Here is a 13,919-nt window from a genome sequence, read left to right on the forward strand (position 1 = left end):
CAGGTGAGGGAATCTGATAAGAAAGCAAGAAGTTGCCTGGAACCAGAGAAGGTAAGTGTGGTGGACACATGGGAGCAAATTCCAAACCTGCATATTTTTGTGTCTCATTTAGTGTCTTTCAACAACTGCATGCATAGATATGCACATTTCTTGCTCTTTTCTCTCTTCACTGGACAGTTAGACTGAGCTCAGACTTGGTGCAGAGCCAGCATCAGGCCAAACAGCCCAGTTCAGCACAAACACCCAAGGGGAAACACACTACTGAGAAAGATATTTGCTTTTCTCCCGCAGTTTACCACTATCAGCTGAAGATACATTTTTTCAGGAAAGTGAATCAATCGGAGACAGCTGTAAATTTCCGCATCATGCTCTACGGAACCCTGAATGAGACCGGAGGACTTGCCATTTCTGTGTGAGTGTATTCGGCTTTGTCCTACATGGCACAATGTGTTTAAGTATTGGAAATGACAGCCCGTTACTGTTGTCATGGGGTGGGGGGGGGGTAAGAGGAGGCAGGGTTGAACCTGACAGCCTGGTCACTGAATGCCATGGGTTTACACAGGAGCTCCAAATGTTTACATCGTTGCATTCCCAGCAGTTGGGGACTTAGAGATGAAGTGTCTGGAGTCTCCATCTTATACAGCTGGAAGCAGGCTTATTTTGTGCACAGTATAACACCACAACTTCCTTCCTTGTGGAGTCACAAAGTTATAACACACACAAACAAGCAGCTTGGCCCACCATGCACATGCCAAACATCAAGTCCTAGCTATACAAATCAAATTTAGCAGCACCTGGTCCAGGGTGTACTTTGACTCATCATTTCAGGAACTCATCCAGATACATTTTAAATGTTGTGGGAATACCTGCATCTACCACCTTTCAGGCAGTGTGGTCCAGACTGCAACCATCTCCTGGGTGAGAAAAGTATTGCTGAGATCCCCTCTAAACTTCGTAACTCCCTGGTCTTACTCTAGCAGAAGCAGGGTAGGTATTTGGAATCCCTTTTTCCATGCTGAGGTTATCATCAGTAGGAGGATATCAAAAACAGAGATTTAAGATGAGAGGCAAGAGCTTTAAAGGGGATCTGAGGTGTAAGATTTATGCACAGATGATAATTGGAATCCACTGTCAGAGGAGGTGGTGGAATCCGATACAATTCCAAAGATTAAGAGATAATGAGACAATCTAATAGAAATGGATTTGGATATGGACAATACAAGCAAATGGGGCAGAAAGGTTGACATGGACTTGGTAGGCCAAAGGACCTACTTCAGTGCTGCAAGACTCCATGACCTTTTTTACCATCAACCATATCTATTCCTCCAATAACTTTGTGACCCCCACCACACTGTTTTTCTGCTCTGAAGAAAACAAACACCGCCTATCTAAGGCCTATCCAAAGCAACAAATAACTTGCTGGAGTAGATTGTTGCTCCAGATTGCAGCATCTACAGTCTCTCATGTCTCCAGCCTATTCCATCTCTCCTCATACCTGGAATGTTCCATCCCAGGCAACATCCTGGTGAACTGCCTCTGTAACCTCTCAAGTGAATTCCTATCCATCTTATAATGTGCTGACCTGAAATGTACCCAATACTTCAGCTATGCGCTAACCAATGTTTTATCAAGTTGTAGATGGGCGTTCCTGCACTAATATTCTATGCCCTGGCTAATGAAGCTAAGCATCCCATGTGTCTAGGGAAATGTAAGAGACATATGGCAAGTGGATGTAAGAAAAATAGAGGGCTATACAGGAGGTTAGATTGATCTTAGAGTAGGTTAAATGATTAGTACAACATTCTGGTCTGAAGGGCCTGTATTGGACTATAATGTTCTTGGTTCTGTATGCTGCTATCTGTACAGATCTTTAGATATATACACCAGGATTTCCTCTTCTTCAGTACTTTCTAAGGCCCTATCATTCACAGAGTATGTCCTTTGCTTATGAGAACCCCAAAGTAGCTCTCCTTGTGAGAACCATTAGGTTTATGTAAACTTTGGACAATTGCATTCCACTGGTTCCTCCTCTGAATGCCAAGGAAAAACAAACCTGTTTGCGTTAGTGAGGGCTGCTGAAATTCCAGCAATGGAACAAGGCAGGGAGAGAAGGAAAGCAGAAATGGCATTTCCAGGACTTGGCAGTCCCCAGGAAAGTTACACAACTTCCACAAGCTGATAATGGCCCAAAAACCATTTGTGAGGCATAATTTCAATTATCCAGTACAGTGTGTGCACAGCAAATACCAGACCTTTCTCTGGCTTTCTCCTGCCTTTATCCACATCCTCTTGATTTCCAGGCTGTTGGGGCTCTCCTCAGAACTGTCCTGCAATTTCTGGAGTGACCATGCCCATGATATGATTGTGATCTGGTGACATCTGGGAGCTTGGTGGGGTAACTGCCTGGCTTTCTTCTAGGTGGTGCTCAAAGGAGTAGGGAAGCAATTGAATGTTGGCAAAGTTCCAACAGGAAGCGGCCCAACCCATCTGTGGGCACTCTGAGCCAAAGGTTCAGAACAAGTCTACCATCACCAGCTGTTTTATGCAGAATGATCCAGGCTGCAGCCAGGTGAAGTCAGTCTCAGGGAAGAGTGAGACTGGAACATTCCAGTAGGTTCTTTGGCCCAACCAGTCTATGCCAACCTTGGTACCCACTCAGCCAGTCCCCATTTCCTTCATTAGGCCCATATCACTCTAAGCCCCTTCCCTCTATGTACCTGCCCGACTCCTTCTTAAATGATACTATACTTGCCTTAAATGATAAATGTACCTGCCTCAATCATTTTCTCTGGCAGCTCATTATTTTTAGCCACCAGCCTCTCTCTGACCATTCTCTCTCCTGGAGCCCCATTGGAAGAGGAGAAGGGTTGGCCCTGGTGACCTGGTCACCATTTATCCTGATCGGTATCGTGCTGTGTGGAGATTATTACGTTTCTTGCATCGACTACACTTCAAAGTATTCTGGCTGAAGTGAGTCAGAGTGGGAAATGTGAGTTTGTGGCGACCCATTTCCTGGCACATCCGAACCGGCTCACAATTAGCCAGCGTTCCGGCTAAGGGAGATAGCCTACGGGGGTTTGCGAGCACAGAGCTTTGGAGCCTCTGCGCCACGGGGGGCAGGTTGAGGGAGGCTTAAAAGCAAGGCTGGGTATTTCGAATAAAGTTTTTTCCTTCGACTGCAGTTACCGACTCCGTGTCGTAATTTTAGCGCTGCATGTAGCACACCGCTACAAGTTCTTTATTTACTAACTTAAATATTAAGATCCTGGGATTAATCCTGGATTCAAGAAATCCCACTGGATAGTAGTTCTTTTCATACAGGGTTGTTGCTGCTGCCTGTTCCCTCTCTGTCCATAGATTTGGAGTTACATTTATGCCCTTGTGCTTCTTACAGACCGGAAATTTCACCCAACAGTACGTCTTCATTCCTGGTGCACACTGAAGCGGATATCGGAGAGCTGCTGATGGTGAAATTGAAGTGGGACACCACCTCGTCTATCTGGTCCACCATTATGGGCAAGGTCACCAATCCATGGTCCCTCTGGAGACTGTGGAGCAGCCGTGAGGAGACCACCAATGCCCTGGAAATCAGGAGGATGCGAGTGAAGGCGGGAGAGACCCAGAAAAAGTATGTCTGGGCGCAGTTGGTTAAAGGGGGTTAGGAGGTGTTGGTGACGGATGGAACTGGAGAATGGCCAGGTGCTTCACCATGAAAATTAGCTTCATCAGAGAGAGAATCAAGAGTATTCACATTTTAAAAAAATATTAACACTCTAATAATCTGAACACATTAATCAGTTGCATGTTTCACCTTATATTTTCCCATTTACAATTCACTTCACTATTCAGTGTAAACTGAAGTTTTAACTACAACTTATGCCAGTCACTGTGTAATTCACCGCCTGACCCTGGGGAAACTCATTGCATCCGACATCCGGCAAGGAAGAGATTGCCAACTCGTACAGCTGACTGTAAACCCACAGAACGCACCTGGTCCAAAATGATCTAAACTCCCCCTTTCCAATATTCAAATATAATCTTAAGATTCTCACTAGGACAAATCTGCTGTAATTTTCCACACCATCGACTTCTGGTTGAGAAGAAGGTACTTATTCTGCTCCACACAGTGCAATACAGCAGGACATGGGGGAGCAGTGTACTGCTGGAAGGAACAAGGTGAATGGGGATAGATAGATGCCAGGCGGACACCTGGGCATCGGTGAATGGGGATAGATCGATGCTGGGGGCACACCTGGTCTGACTGCATCCATCTTTTCTGGAAACTTGGAGCTGTGGAGCAGGGGTCACCTCAGCCACCACTGGGTTCTGGGCAGCAAAATGCAGAGGGCTTGGTGTCAGATGGTCAAGCTGCTGCCTTGGCTCCAATCCTGAGCTCTGTACTGTCTTTGGAGTTTGCACTTTCTCCCTGTGACCCCAAGTCCTGCAATCTTCTTCCCTATTCTTAGAGATGCAGGTTAGTAATGCCTGTGGTGTATCAGTGAAGGGTAGGATCTGAGGGAATTGATGGGAATGAGTGTGGGATTAGTGTAACTGGGGTTGCTGGTCAACATGGAGTTGATGGGCTGAGGACCCTGTTCCTCAGCTGCATGTGTGTCTGCATATGGCTGATTATATTCAGCATTCCTTGTGTCAAATCACCTCGTAACTGATGTTTCCCTACCTACAGGATCATGTTCTGTGCAAAAGACTCTGCCTCAGCAAAGCTACAGCCAGCTCAAGAGGTGACATTCGTGAAGTGTCAGAACGAACAGACAAGGAAGAAGAGTGATCAGTAGTGTGTCACCAGTGGAGGATGGGTAAAGCATTTGAACTTACACATCGGACTTCCTTGATTCCCACCCAGCCTCCCGGCTGTGGATTTCCGGAACTGTATCATCACTTACAAACATTGTGGATCTCCGCAGGGAACAAGGTTTCCGAGCCTCGTCCTCTGGTGAGGTGTGGTCGCCACTCAGCTGGTCGTCCTCTCATCCCTCTGATCTCTGAGGCTTTGGGCCCAGCACACTCCAGGGCTTGTCCTAGGCCTGCAGTCCAAGCTGCGTCTGTGGGTGCACTGCCCTCCTGGCTGTCCCAGCATCTGAAAGAGATGTTACACCAAGCTCCCTTCTACTCTGAATCCCATGTTACTAATGGCAAAGAAAGCCAAAGGAATTCTCTTAAATATTTGGCTAATATTTATCTCACAGCTAAAATCAGTGAAATAAACATGTTATCTGGTCAAGATCTGTTTATTGAATCTTGCCATGCAGAGATACTATTTTCATTAATAGAAAAGGGTCTAATTTCAAAGGCACAAAAGCACTGAAATACTCTGCGATGTTGAGAGTACAGTGTGGCTCCTTGTGTTTCTGGCAGAGCTGATGGGGTATTCAGAGGCTGATGGTATAACCCTGGCCCAGAGGGCGGAGCCGAATTCTTTGCTTAACTTCCATGGGATGCAGTTCATTTGGGCAAATGGTCAAAGCCCATTCTATAATTCTATCTCACATTCTGGATTAAAGTTTAAAGGTCAAATGTATGTATCAAAGTGTGTATGCAGGAACCAACTCGCAGGGTTTTTCTTCTCCAGATAGACATGAAACAAAGAAAAACAATGGAAAAACAAGTTCAGAGAGAAACAGCAAACCCACCAACATGACCATCAAATCCCCCAAACCCCCTCCCCCCACATGAAACAAAACAATAACACCGACCCCCAAATCCCTTCCGCTCTAGAAACACTGAGAAAGAATGGCAGAAACATAAAATATTAAAATAAAAGATGTCCCTGGTCCAAAAGTACACATAGAAACTTTGGTAATATTCACCACCGTTAGTGAGGGAGACTTTGGGAACAACGATAGGCCATACATGCTTTCCTCTTCAACAGCAGAGTGATTCCACCTGTGATCAGAAGGCATGTAGTGCTCACCCTCCGCTTTCGCTTCGATGCTTCAATCAGCAAATAATGGAAGTTTTAGTCTGCAAAATGGAGTCAAACATCAGGTTATAGTTTCTTTGCCTCAAGGTCGGGCTCACAACCAGAACCTTCTTGGAGACAGCAAAGCGCTGGATTGCTCAATCAGGAAATTGCAGACTCTGGAAGTTCCAGAAACACATTCAAGATGAAAAACAAGAAAAAGAAGTGAAATGAATGGTTTTGTGGTTTATCCAGAAGATGTTGACCAAAGGAGTGTTGTACACAGGTGCCATCTTGACTGGATGGTGTTATCAAGATGCTGTTTTAATGTGTTTGATTTTCCATTTTTTGGTGCACTCTTCTAACTTTGCCTTTTATTGCATAGCAAGCCTGATAGCCCTCCTCTGAGCACATTGCCGTTCTCTCTGCTACACTCTGTCCTCATGCAAGGTCTCAACACAAAGCCTCCCCCCACAGATGCTGCCTGACCAGCAGATTGTCTGTTGCTCAGAGCCTCACCTCTCTGCTGAGCTCCCAGCCCACTGGCATATTTAATTTGGATGTGGTGAGGGCATTGCCATTGGAAACATACAGACAAACAAATCTTATAAGGGGCAGGAAAGAACTAAAGATATTTTTCATATGGTTTCATCTAAAGAATTTCTAATTTATTGAAGGTTTAGAAATATTTCACCTGTGGTTACAGTTGTATCTTTAGTTGTTCAACAAAAAGTGATGTGACCCATTATCACCACAGAAAGAATAGTGTGCTCCACTCTCATGATGAGGGAGAGGTGTGCTTCTGTTTCGGGGATGGAGGGATGTGATTCTGTCCCAAGGAGGGAGGGACATGATCCTGTCTTACACCATAAGACATAGGTGTAAAATTAGGCCTTTTGGCCCACGGAGTCTGCTCTGCCATTTGATCACGGCTGATCCATTTCCCTCTCAACTCCATTGTCTGGCCTTCTCCTCATAATCTTTCATGCCCTAACTTACCAAGAATCTATCAACCTCCACCTTAAATACACCCAGTGACCTGGCCACCATAACTGCCTGTGGCAACAAGTTACGCAGTTTCACTACTGTCTGGCTAAAGAAATTATTCCTTATCCCAGTTCTAAATAGCCATCCCTCTATTCTTAAGTTGTGCCCTCTGGTTTTAGACTCCCCACAATAGGAAGCACCTTCTTCACATCCAATATATCTAGGGTTTTCAATTCCCCTCATTGTATCAAATTCCAGGGAGTACAGGCCTAGAGCCATCAAGCACTACTCATTATTATAAGCCTTCCATTCCCAGAATCATTTTTGTGAGCCTCCTTTGAATGCTCTCCAATGATAGCACATCCTTTCTTAGATAAGGGACCCAAAACTGCTCACAATACTGTTGTGAGCCCACAACAGTACCTTATAAAGACTCATCATTACATCCTTGCATTTATATTCTAGTCCTCTCAAAATGAATGCTAACATTGCATTGTCTTCCTCACCACCAACTCAACTTGCACGTTAACCTTTAGGGAATCCTGCACAAGGACTCAAGTCTCTTTGCACCAGGAATTTTTGAATTTTCTTCCCATTTAGAAGGTAGTCTATGCTTTTATTCCTTCTACCAAAGTGCAGGACTATACACTTCTCAACTCTGTATTCCACCTGCCACTTTTTTGCTCATTCTCTTAATCTGTCTAAGTCCTGCAGCCTCCCTATTTTGTCTACACAATCTGCCCCTCCATCTATCTTCATATTTTCTACAAACTTGGCCACTTGGATGACAATTCTATCATCCAAATTATTTACATACAATGGAAAAAGAAGTGTCTCAAACACAGCCCTTTGCAAAACACCACTAATAACCAGCAGTCAACCAGAAAAAGCTCCATTTATTCCCACTCTTTGCTTCCTGCCATTCAGCCATTCTGTTCATGCTAGAATCTTTCTTGTAATACCAGGAACTCTTATCTTACCAAGCAGCCTCATGTGCAGACCTTGCCAAAGGCCTTCTGAAAATTCAAGTACTCACTATTCTCTGATTCTGCTTTGTCTATCCTCCTTGTTATTTCCTCAAAGAATTCCAACAGATTTGTCAGGAACATTTTTCCTGTAAAGAAACCATGTCGACTTGGACTTATTTTACCATGTGTCTCCAAGTACCCCAAAACCTCATCCTTAACAATCGACTCCAACATCTTCCCAACCACTGAAATCAAGCCAACTTGCCTATAATTTCCTTTCTTTAGCCTCTCTTTCTTCTTGAAGAGTGAGGTGACATTTGCATTTATCCATTCCTCCAGAACCATGTCAGAATATAGTGATTCTTAAAAGGTCATTGCTAATCCCTCCACAATCTCTATCGCTTCCTCTTTCAGAACCCTGGGGTGTAGTCCATCTGGTCTAGGTGACTTATCTACCTTCAGACCCTTGAGCTTCCTAAGCACCTTCTCCTTACTGCTGTCCCCAACACTCTTTAACTTCCAGCATACTGATAGTGTCTTCCCCAGTGAAGACTGATATGAAACACTTATTCAGTTCATCAGCCATTTCCTTGTCCCCCATTACTACCTCTCCGGTATAAATTTTCAGATGTCCAATATTTACTGTCCTCTGTTTTACTCTTTATATATCTGAAAAGAACTTATGATATCCTTGTTGATATCACTGGTTAGATTGCCTTCATATTTCACTCCTTGTGGCTTTTTAGTGGCCTTCTGTTGGTTTTTAAAAGCTGTTCAATCCTCTAACTGCCCACTAATTTTTGCTCTATTATATGCCCTATTATAAGCTTTTATGTTAGCTTTGACTTCCCTTCTCAGGCACAGTTATGTCATCATGCCTTTAAAATACTTATTTATCTTTGGGATGTATCTATCTTGCGCCTTCTGAATTGCCCCCAGAAACTCCAGCCATTACTGCTCTGCTGTCATCCCCGCTAGTATCTCCTTCTAATCAACTTTGGCCAGCTCCTCTCTCATGCCTCTGTAATTCCCTTTACTCCACTATCATACTGATACATTTGACAATAGACAGTAGGTGCAACAGTAGGCCATTCAGCCCTTCTTGCCAGCTCCGCCATTCACTGTGATCATGGCTGATCATGCACAATCAGTACCCCGTTCTTGCCCTCTCCCCATATCCCTTGACCCCGCTATCTATAAGAGCTCTATCTAACTCTCTCTTGAATGCATCCAGAGACTTGGCCTCCACTGCCTTCTGGGGCAGAGCATTCCACATATCTACCACTCTCTGGGTGAAAAAATTTTTCGGCATCTCTGTTTTAAATGGCCTACCCCTTATTCTTAAACTGTGACCTCTAGTTCTGGACTCCTCCATCAGCGGGAACATGCTTCCTGCCTCCAGCATGTCCAATCCCTTAATAATCTTATATGTTTCAATCAGATCCCCTCTCATCCTTCTAAATTACAGTGTATACCCAGTCGCTCCAATCTTTATCTTCTCCCTCTAAAACTGCATGGTGAATTCTATCATATTATGATTACTGACTCCTAAGGATTTCTTTACCTTAAGCTCCCTAATCAAATTCAGTTTGTTACACAATACCAATCCATGAGTGGGCTCAACCTCAAGATGCTTTAAAAAGCCATCTCTCATAGGTATCCTACAAATTCTCTTTCTTGGAATCCAAAGTCAGCACCAACCTGATTTTTTTTACCAACAGAGACAAGCCTCTGCCTACCTACAAAGGGTACAAAGTGTATCAAATGATACAAAGTGTATCATTGATTTTAGGTTCCCAACTATAATCTTCATTCAGCCAACACACAGTTATTCCACAACATCATACATGCCAATTTCTAACTGGCTGCAAGATCATCTGCCTTATTCCATACACCGTGAATTCAAATAGAACACCTTCAAATCCTGTATTCAGCAACATTTTTCATTTTGTCCCTCTTACACTGCAACTCATCCCACTAACTGCATTTTGCCCTAACATCTGCCTGTCCTTCCTGACCGTCTCACTACATACTGCCTCTACCCCGTCTGCCCCTATCACTCCAGTTCACATCCCCCTGTCAAATTAGTTTAAACTCTCCTCAAAAGCCTCTAGCAAACCTGCCCAAAATGATATTGGTCCCCCTCAGATTCAAGTCTAACCCATCCCTTGTGTACAGATCATACCTTCCTTAGAACAGATTGCAATGATCCAGAAATCTGCAACCCTGCCCCCTGCGTCAGTTCCTCAGCCAATATTCATCTGCCAAATCATCCTGTTCTTTCTCTCACTGGTGTGTGGTACAGACAGAGATTACTACCTGGGGGTCCTGCTTTTCTGTTTTGTACATAGCTCCCTAAGTTCTCTCTTCAGGACCTCCTCCCTTTTCCTACCTATGCCGTTGATGCCAATATATACCACGACTCCTGAATTTCCCTTTAGAATCTGTGGACCTGAACCGAAACACCTCGTCCCTGGCACCTGTGAGGTAACATACCACCCAGGTGCCTTTTTTGCATCCAGAGAATCTCATCTACTCCTCTAACTATGGAATTCCCTATCACCATTGCATTCCTCTTCTCCCTCTCTCCCCTTCCCTTCTGAGCCACAGCGCCAGACTCAATTGTTGTGGCTCCCTCCTGGTACGTCATCCCCTGTCCCCCAACAGTATCCAAAGCGGTATATTTATCATTGTGGGATACTCTGCACTGGCTGCCCTTTTCTTTTCCCTATCCTGACCCAGGTACCCACCTCCTGCAACATAGGGATGACTACCCTATGCTATGAGCCGAAGATCATCGAGCTGCAACTCCAGTTCCTTAACACATTCTCTGAGGAGCTGCATCTGGTGCAGATGTGTATGGCAACATGATGTGGTACAGTGTGGATCTAGGTCACTGTGGCCTCATTTGTGCAGTAGAAACTCCATAGGCCAAGATAGAGTGGATGTGGGGAGGATGTTTTCTATGGTGGGAAGTCTAGGACCAGAGGCCACAGCCTCAGAATAGAGGGACGTCAATTTAGAACAGAGATGAAGAGAAATTTGTTTAGCCAGAGGGTGGTGAACCTGTGGAATTTGTTGAGTTCAGGTCATTGAGTGTATTTAAAGTGGAGGCTAATAGGTTCTTTATTAGTTGTGGCATGTAAAGTTATGGGGAGAAGGCAGGAGAATAGGATTGATGGGGAATTGGATCAGCCATGATGAAATGGTAAAGCAGACTTAATGGGCAGAAATGCCAAATTCCGCTCCTGTGTTGCATAGTCTTGTGATTTGCATGATGTGGCTGAGAAATTGATGCAGGGGAGATGATTTCAGATTTCCGGATCATTGGAATCTCTTCTGGGCTAGGTATGACCTGTACATAAATGATGCATTACACCTGAACTTGAGGGGACAAATATCCTTGCAGGCAGATTTGCTAGAGCTGTTGAGGAGGTTTAAACTAATTTGGCAAGGGGTTGGGAACCAGAGTGATAGGACAGAGGATGGGGTGATTAGTGTGTAGAGAGTCTGTGAGGAAGAATAGGCAGGTGATATTGCAGTCAGTGGGATGGATTTAAATGTGTTTATTTTAATGCAAGAGGTATTAGGAACAAATGTGATGAACTTGCTGCATGGATCAGTACATGGAACTATAACGTTGTGTAACTTACAGAGACACAAGGGCAGGAATGGCTGCTGGATATTCCAGTGTTTAGATGTTTCAGAAGGAGCAGGGAGGGAGGTAAAAGAGCTGGGAGAAGTGGCATTGCTACTCATTGTTGCAGAAATGGAGAACATTGTTGAAGGATTGTCTACTGAGTCAGTATGGGTGGAGGTCAGAAACAGAGCATTCATTCTATCAGAAGTATCCTATAGACCCCCCCCCCCTCCCCTTCAATAGTAACCTGACCAAGATTGGGAGTCAGATTTTGAAAAAGTGCAAAAATAACAGGGTTGTTGTCAAGGGGGACTTCAACTTTCCTAATATTGATAGACACCTCCCTAGTGAAAAAAATTTGGATGGGGTTCAGTTTGTTAGGTGTGTTCAGAAAGGATTCTTGACTCAATATGTCGACAGGGCAACTAGATGAGAGGCCATATTGGATTTGGTGCTGGGCACTGAACCAGGTCATGTGCCAGATCTCTCAGTGGGAGAGCATTGTGGAGACAGTGACCACAACTCCCTGAGCTTTCTGAACTTGGTCCATTTCTGGCACCTCACTCCTCTTTCCTGATCTCTCTGTCTTCATATCTGGGGGCAAACTGTCTAGAGTTGTCTATTATAAACCTAATGAAACTCACAGCTATCTTAACCAAAACTGTTTCCAACCTGTCACCTGTAAGAATGCCATTCCCATTTCATAGTACCTTCGTCTCCACTGCATCTGTTCCCAGAATGAGGCTTTCCTTTGCAGAACATCAGAGATATCCTCCTTCAAAGTTCAAAGTAAATTTTATTATCCAAGTACATATATGTCACAGTATACAACCTTGGGATTCGTTTTCCTGTAGGCACACTCAGCAAATCTATGGAATAGTGATTATTACAGGATCAATGAAAGGTCAGCCAGAGTGCAGAGACAACAAACTGTGCAATGCAAATGTAAATCAATAACAATAAATAATGAGAACATGAAACAACAAGATAAAGAGTTTCTTAAAGTGGGGTAATTGGTTGGAGGAACATCTTAATGTATGGGCAAGTGAGTGTGATCATCCCTTTTGTGCAAGAACAAGTGTTTCCCTTCCTCCAACATTGATGCCGTCCTCACCCACATCTCCTCTATTTCCCATTTATCCACCCTTACCCAATCTTCCCGCTTCCTTAATGGACTGCATTCCTCTTGTCTTTACCTTCCATCCCACCCTCTGCTTTCCACAGTGACCACTCCTGCCATTATTCCTTTATCCATTTGTCTTTCCCCACTAATCTCCTTCCTGGCACAGTTCCCTGCATGCAGAAAAAGTGCTACACATATCCATTCACCTCTTTGCTTATCTCCATTCAGGGCCCCAAACAGTCCTTCCAGGTGAGGCAATCCATCACCTTCAAATCTGTTGGAGTCAGCTATTGTATCCGGTGCTCCTGATGCGGCCTTCTCTGCTTTGGTGAGACACAACATAAATTAGGGGAACTGCTATGTTGCTCCAACTGCCACAAGCAGGGTTTCCTGAAGGCCAGCTATTTTAATTCCAATCCCCATTCCATGCCGACATATCAGTCCATGGCCTCCTCTACTTTCATGATGAAGCCACTCTCAGACTGAAGAAGCAACAACTCATTTTGTCTGGATAGCCTCTGAACTGATAACATCAATTTCTCTAACTTCCAATAATTTTTCCTCTTCCCCGTCCTGTTCTTCCACTCCCCACATTCTTCTCCTCACCTGCCTGTCACCTCACCCTGGTTCCCCTCTTCCTTTCCTTTCTCCCATGGTCCACTCTCCTCTATCAGATTCATTCCTCTTCAGTCCTTTACTTTTTCCACCCATCACCTCCCAGCTTCTCACCTCATCCTCTCTCCCCCACCCATCTGACTTCACTTATCACCTTCCCTTCTTCCCATGTTTGTATTCTAGTTTCTTTCCTCTTCCTTTCCAGTTCTGTTGATGAGTTCTGGCCTGAAACGTCGACTGTATATTCCTTTCCATAGATGCTGCCTGACCTGCTGAGTTCCTCCAGCATTTTGTACGTGTTTCCCTGACCTTTACTGTAGTCTCAAGATAATGTTGCAAGTCTATAAAAACCTGGTTAGACCGTACTTGGAATATTGTATTTAGATCTGGTCATCTTGTCAGTTTCCACAAATAAAATGAAGTGAGGTGATTTATATTTATATATTAACTCACAACTTAATTTATTGAATTTCAAGACCTAAACACAAAAACATGCAAAAATCTCTTTGTAACCATGTTATCATATCTGACCAGCCTCTTAAAGTGAAACCACAGCTCAGTGAAGTTTTCAGGTTTTATTGTTTTACAACATTGAATCTCAGTAGATTTAATTTGACTTTTTTTGACATTGATCAACAGAAAAAGACTCTTTCAAGTCAAAGTGAA

The 13,919-nt window shown here is 44.1% G+C and overlaps 1 protein-coding gene across 1 annotated transcript in view; it reads left to right on the forward strand.

Annotated features, from left to right (window-relative positions):
- Nucleotides 1-13,693, forward strand: part of LOC132406294 (lipoprotein lipase-like) — a 102,446-nt gene extending 88,753 nt beyond the window's left edge. The window contains exons 7-9 of the mRNA XM_059991737.1: nt 292-412; nt 3,395-3,628; nt 4,688-13,693. Of these exons, the coding sequence (XP_059847720.1) occupies nt 292-412; nt 3,395-3,628; nt 4,688-4,796 (464 nt within the window). The 3' untranslated portion in view covers nt 4,797-13,693. The remainder of the gene's footprint in view (nt 1-291; nt 413-3,394; nt 3,629-4,687) is intronic.
- The last annotated feature ends 226 nt before the right edge of the window (nt 13,694-13,919 follow it).

Source organism: Hypanus sabinus, chromosome 16 (assembly GCF_030144855.1).
Source record: "Hypanus sabinus isolate sHypSab1 chromosome 16, sHypSab1.hap1, whole genome shotgun sequence".
Classification (NCBI taxonomy): domain Eukaryota; kingdom Metazoa; phylum Chordata; class Chondrichthyes; order Myliobatiformes; family Dasyatidae; genus Hypanus; species Hypanus sabinus.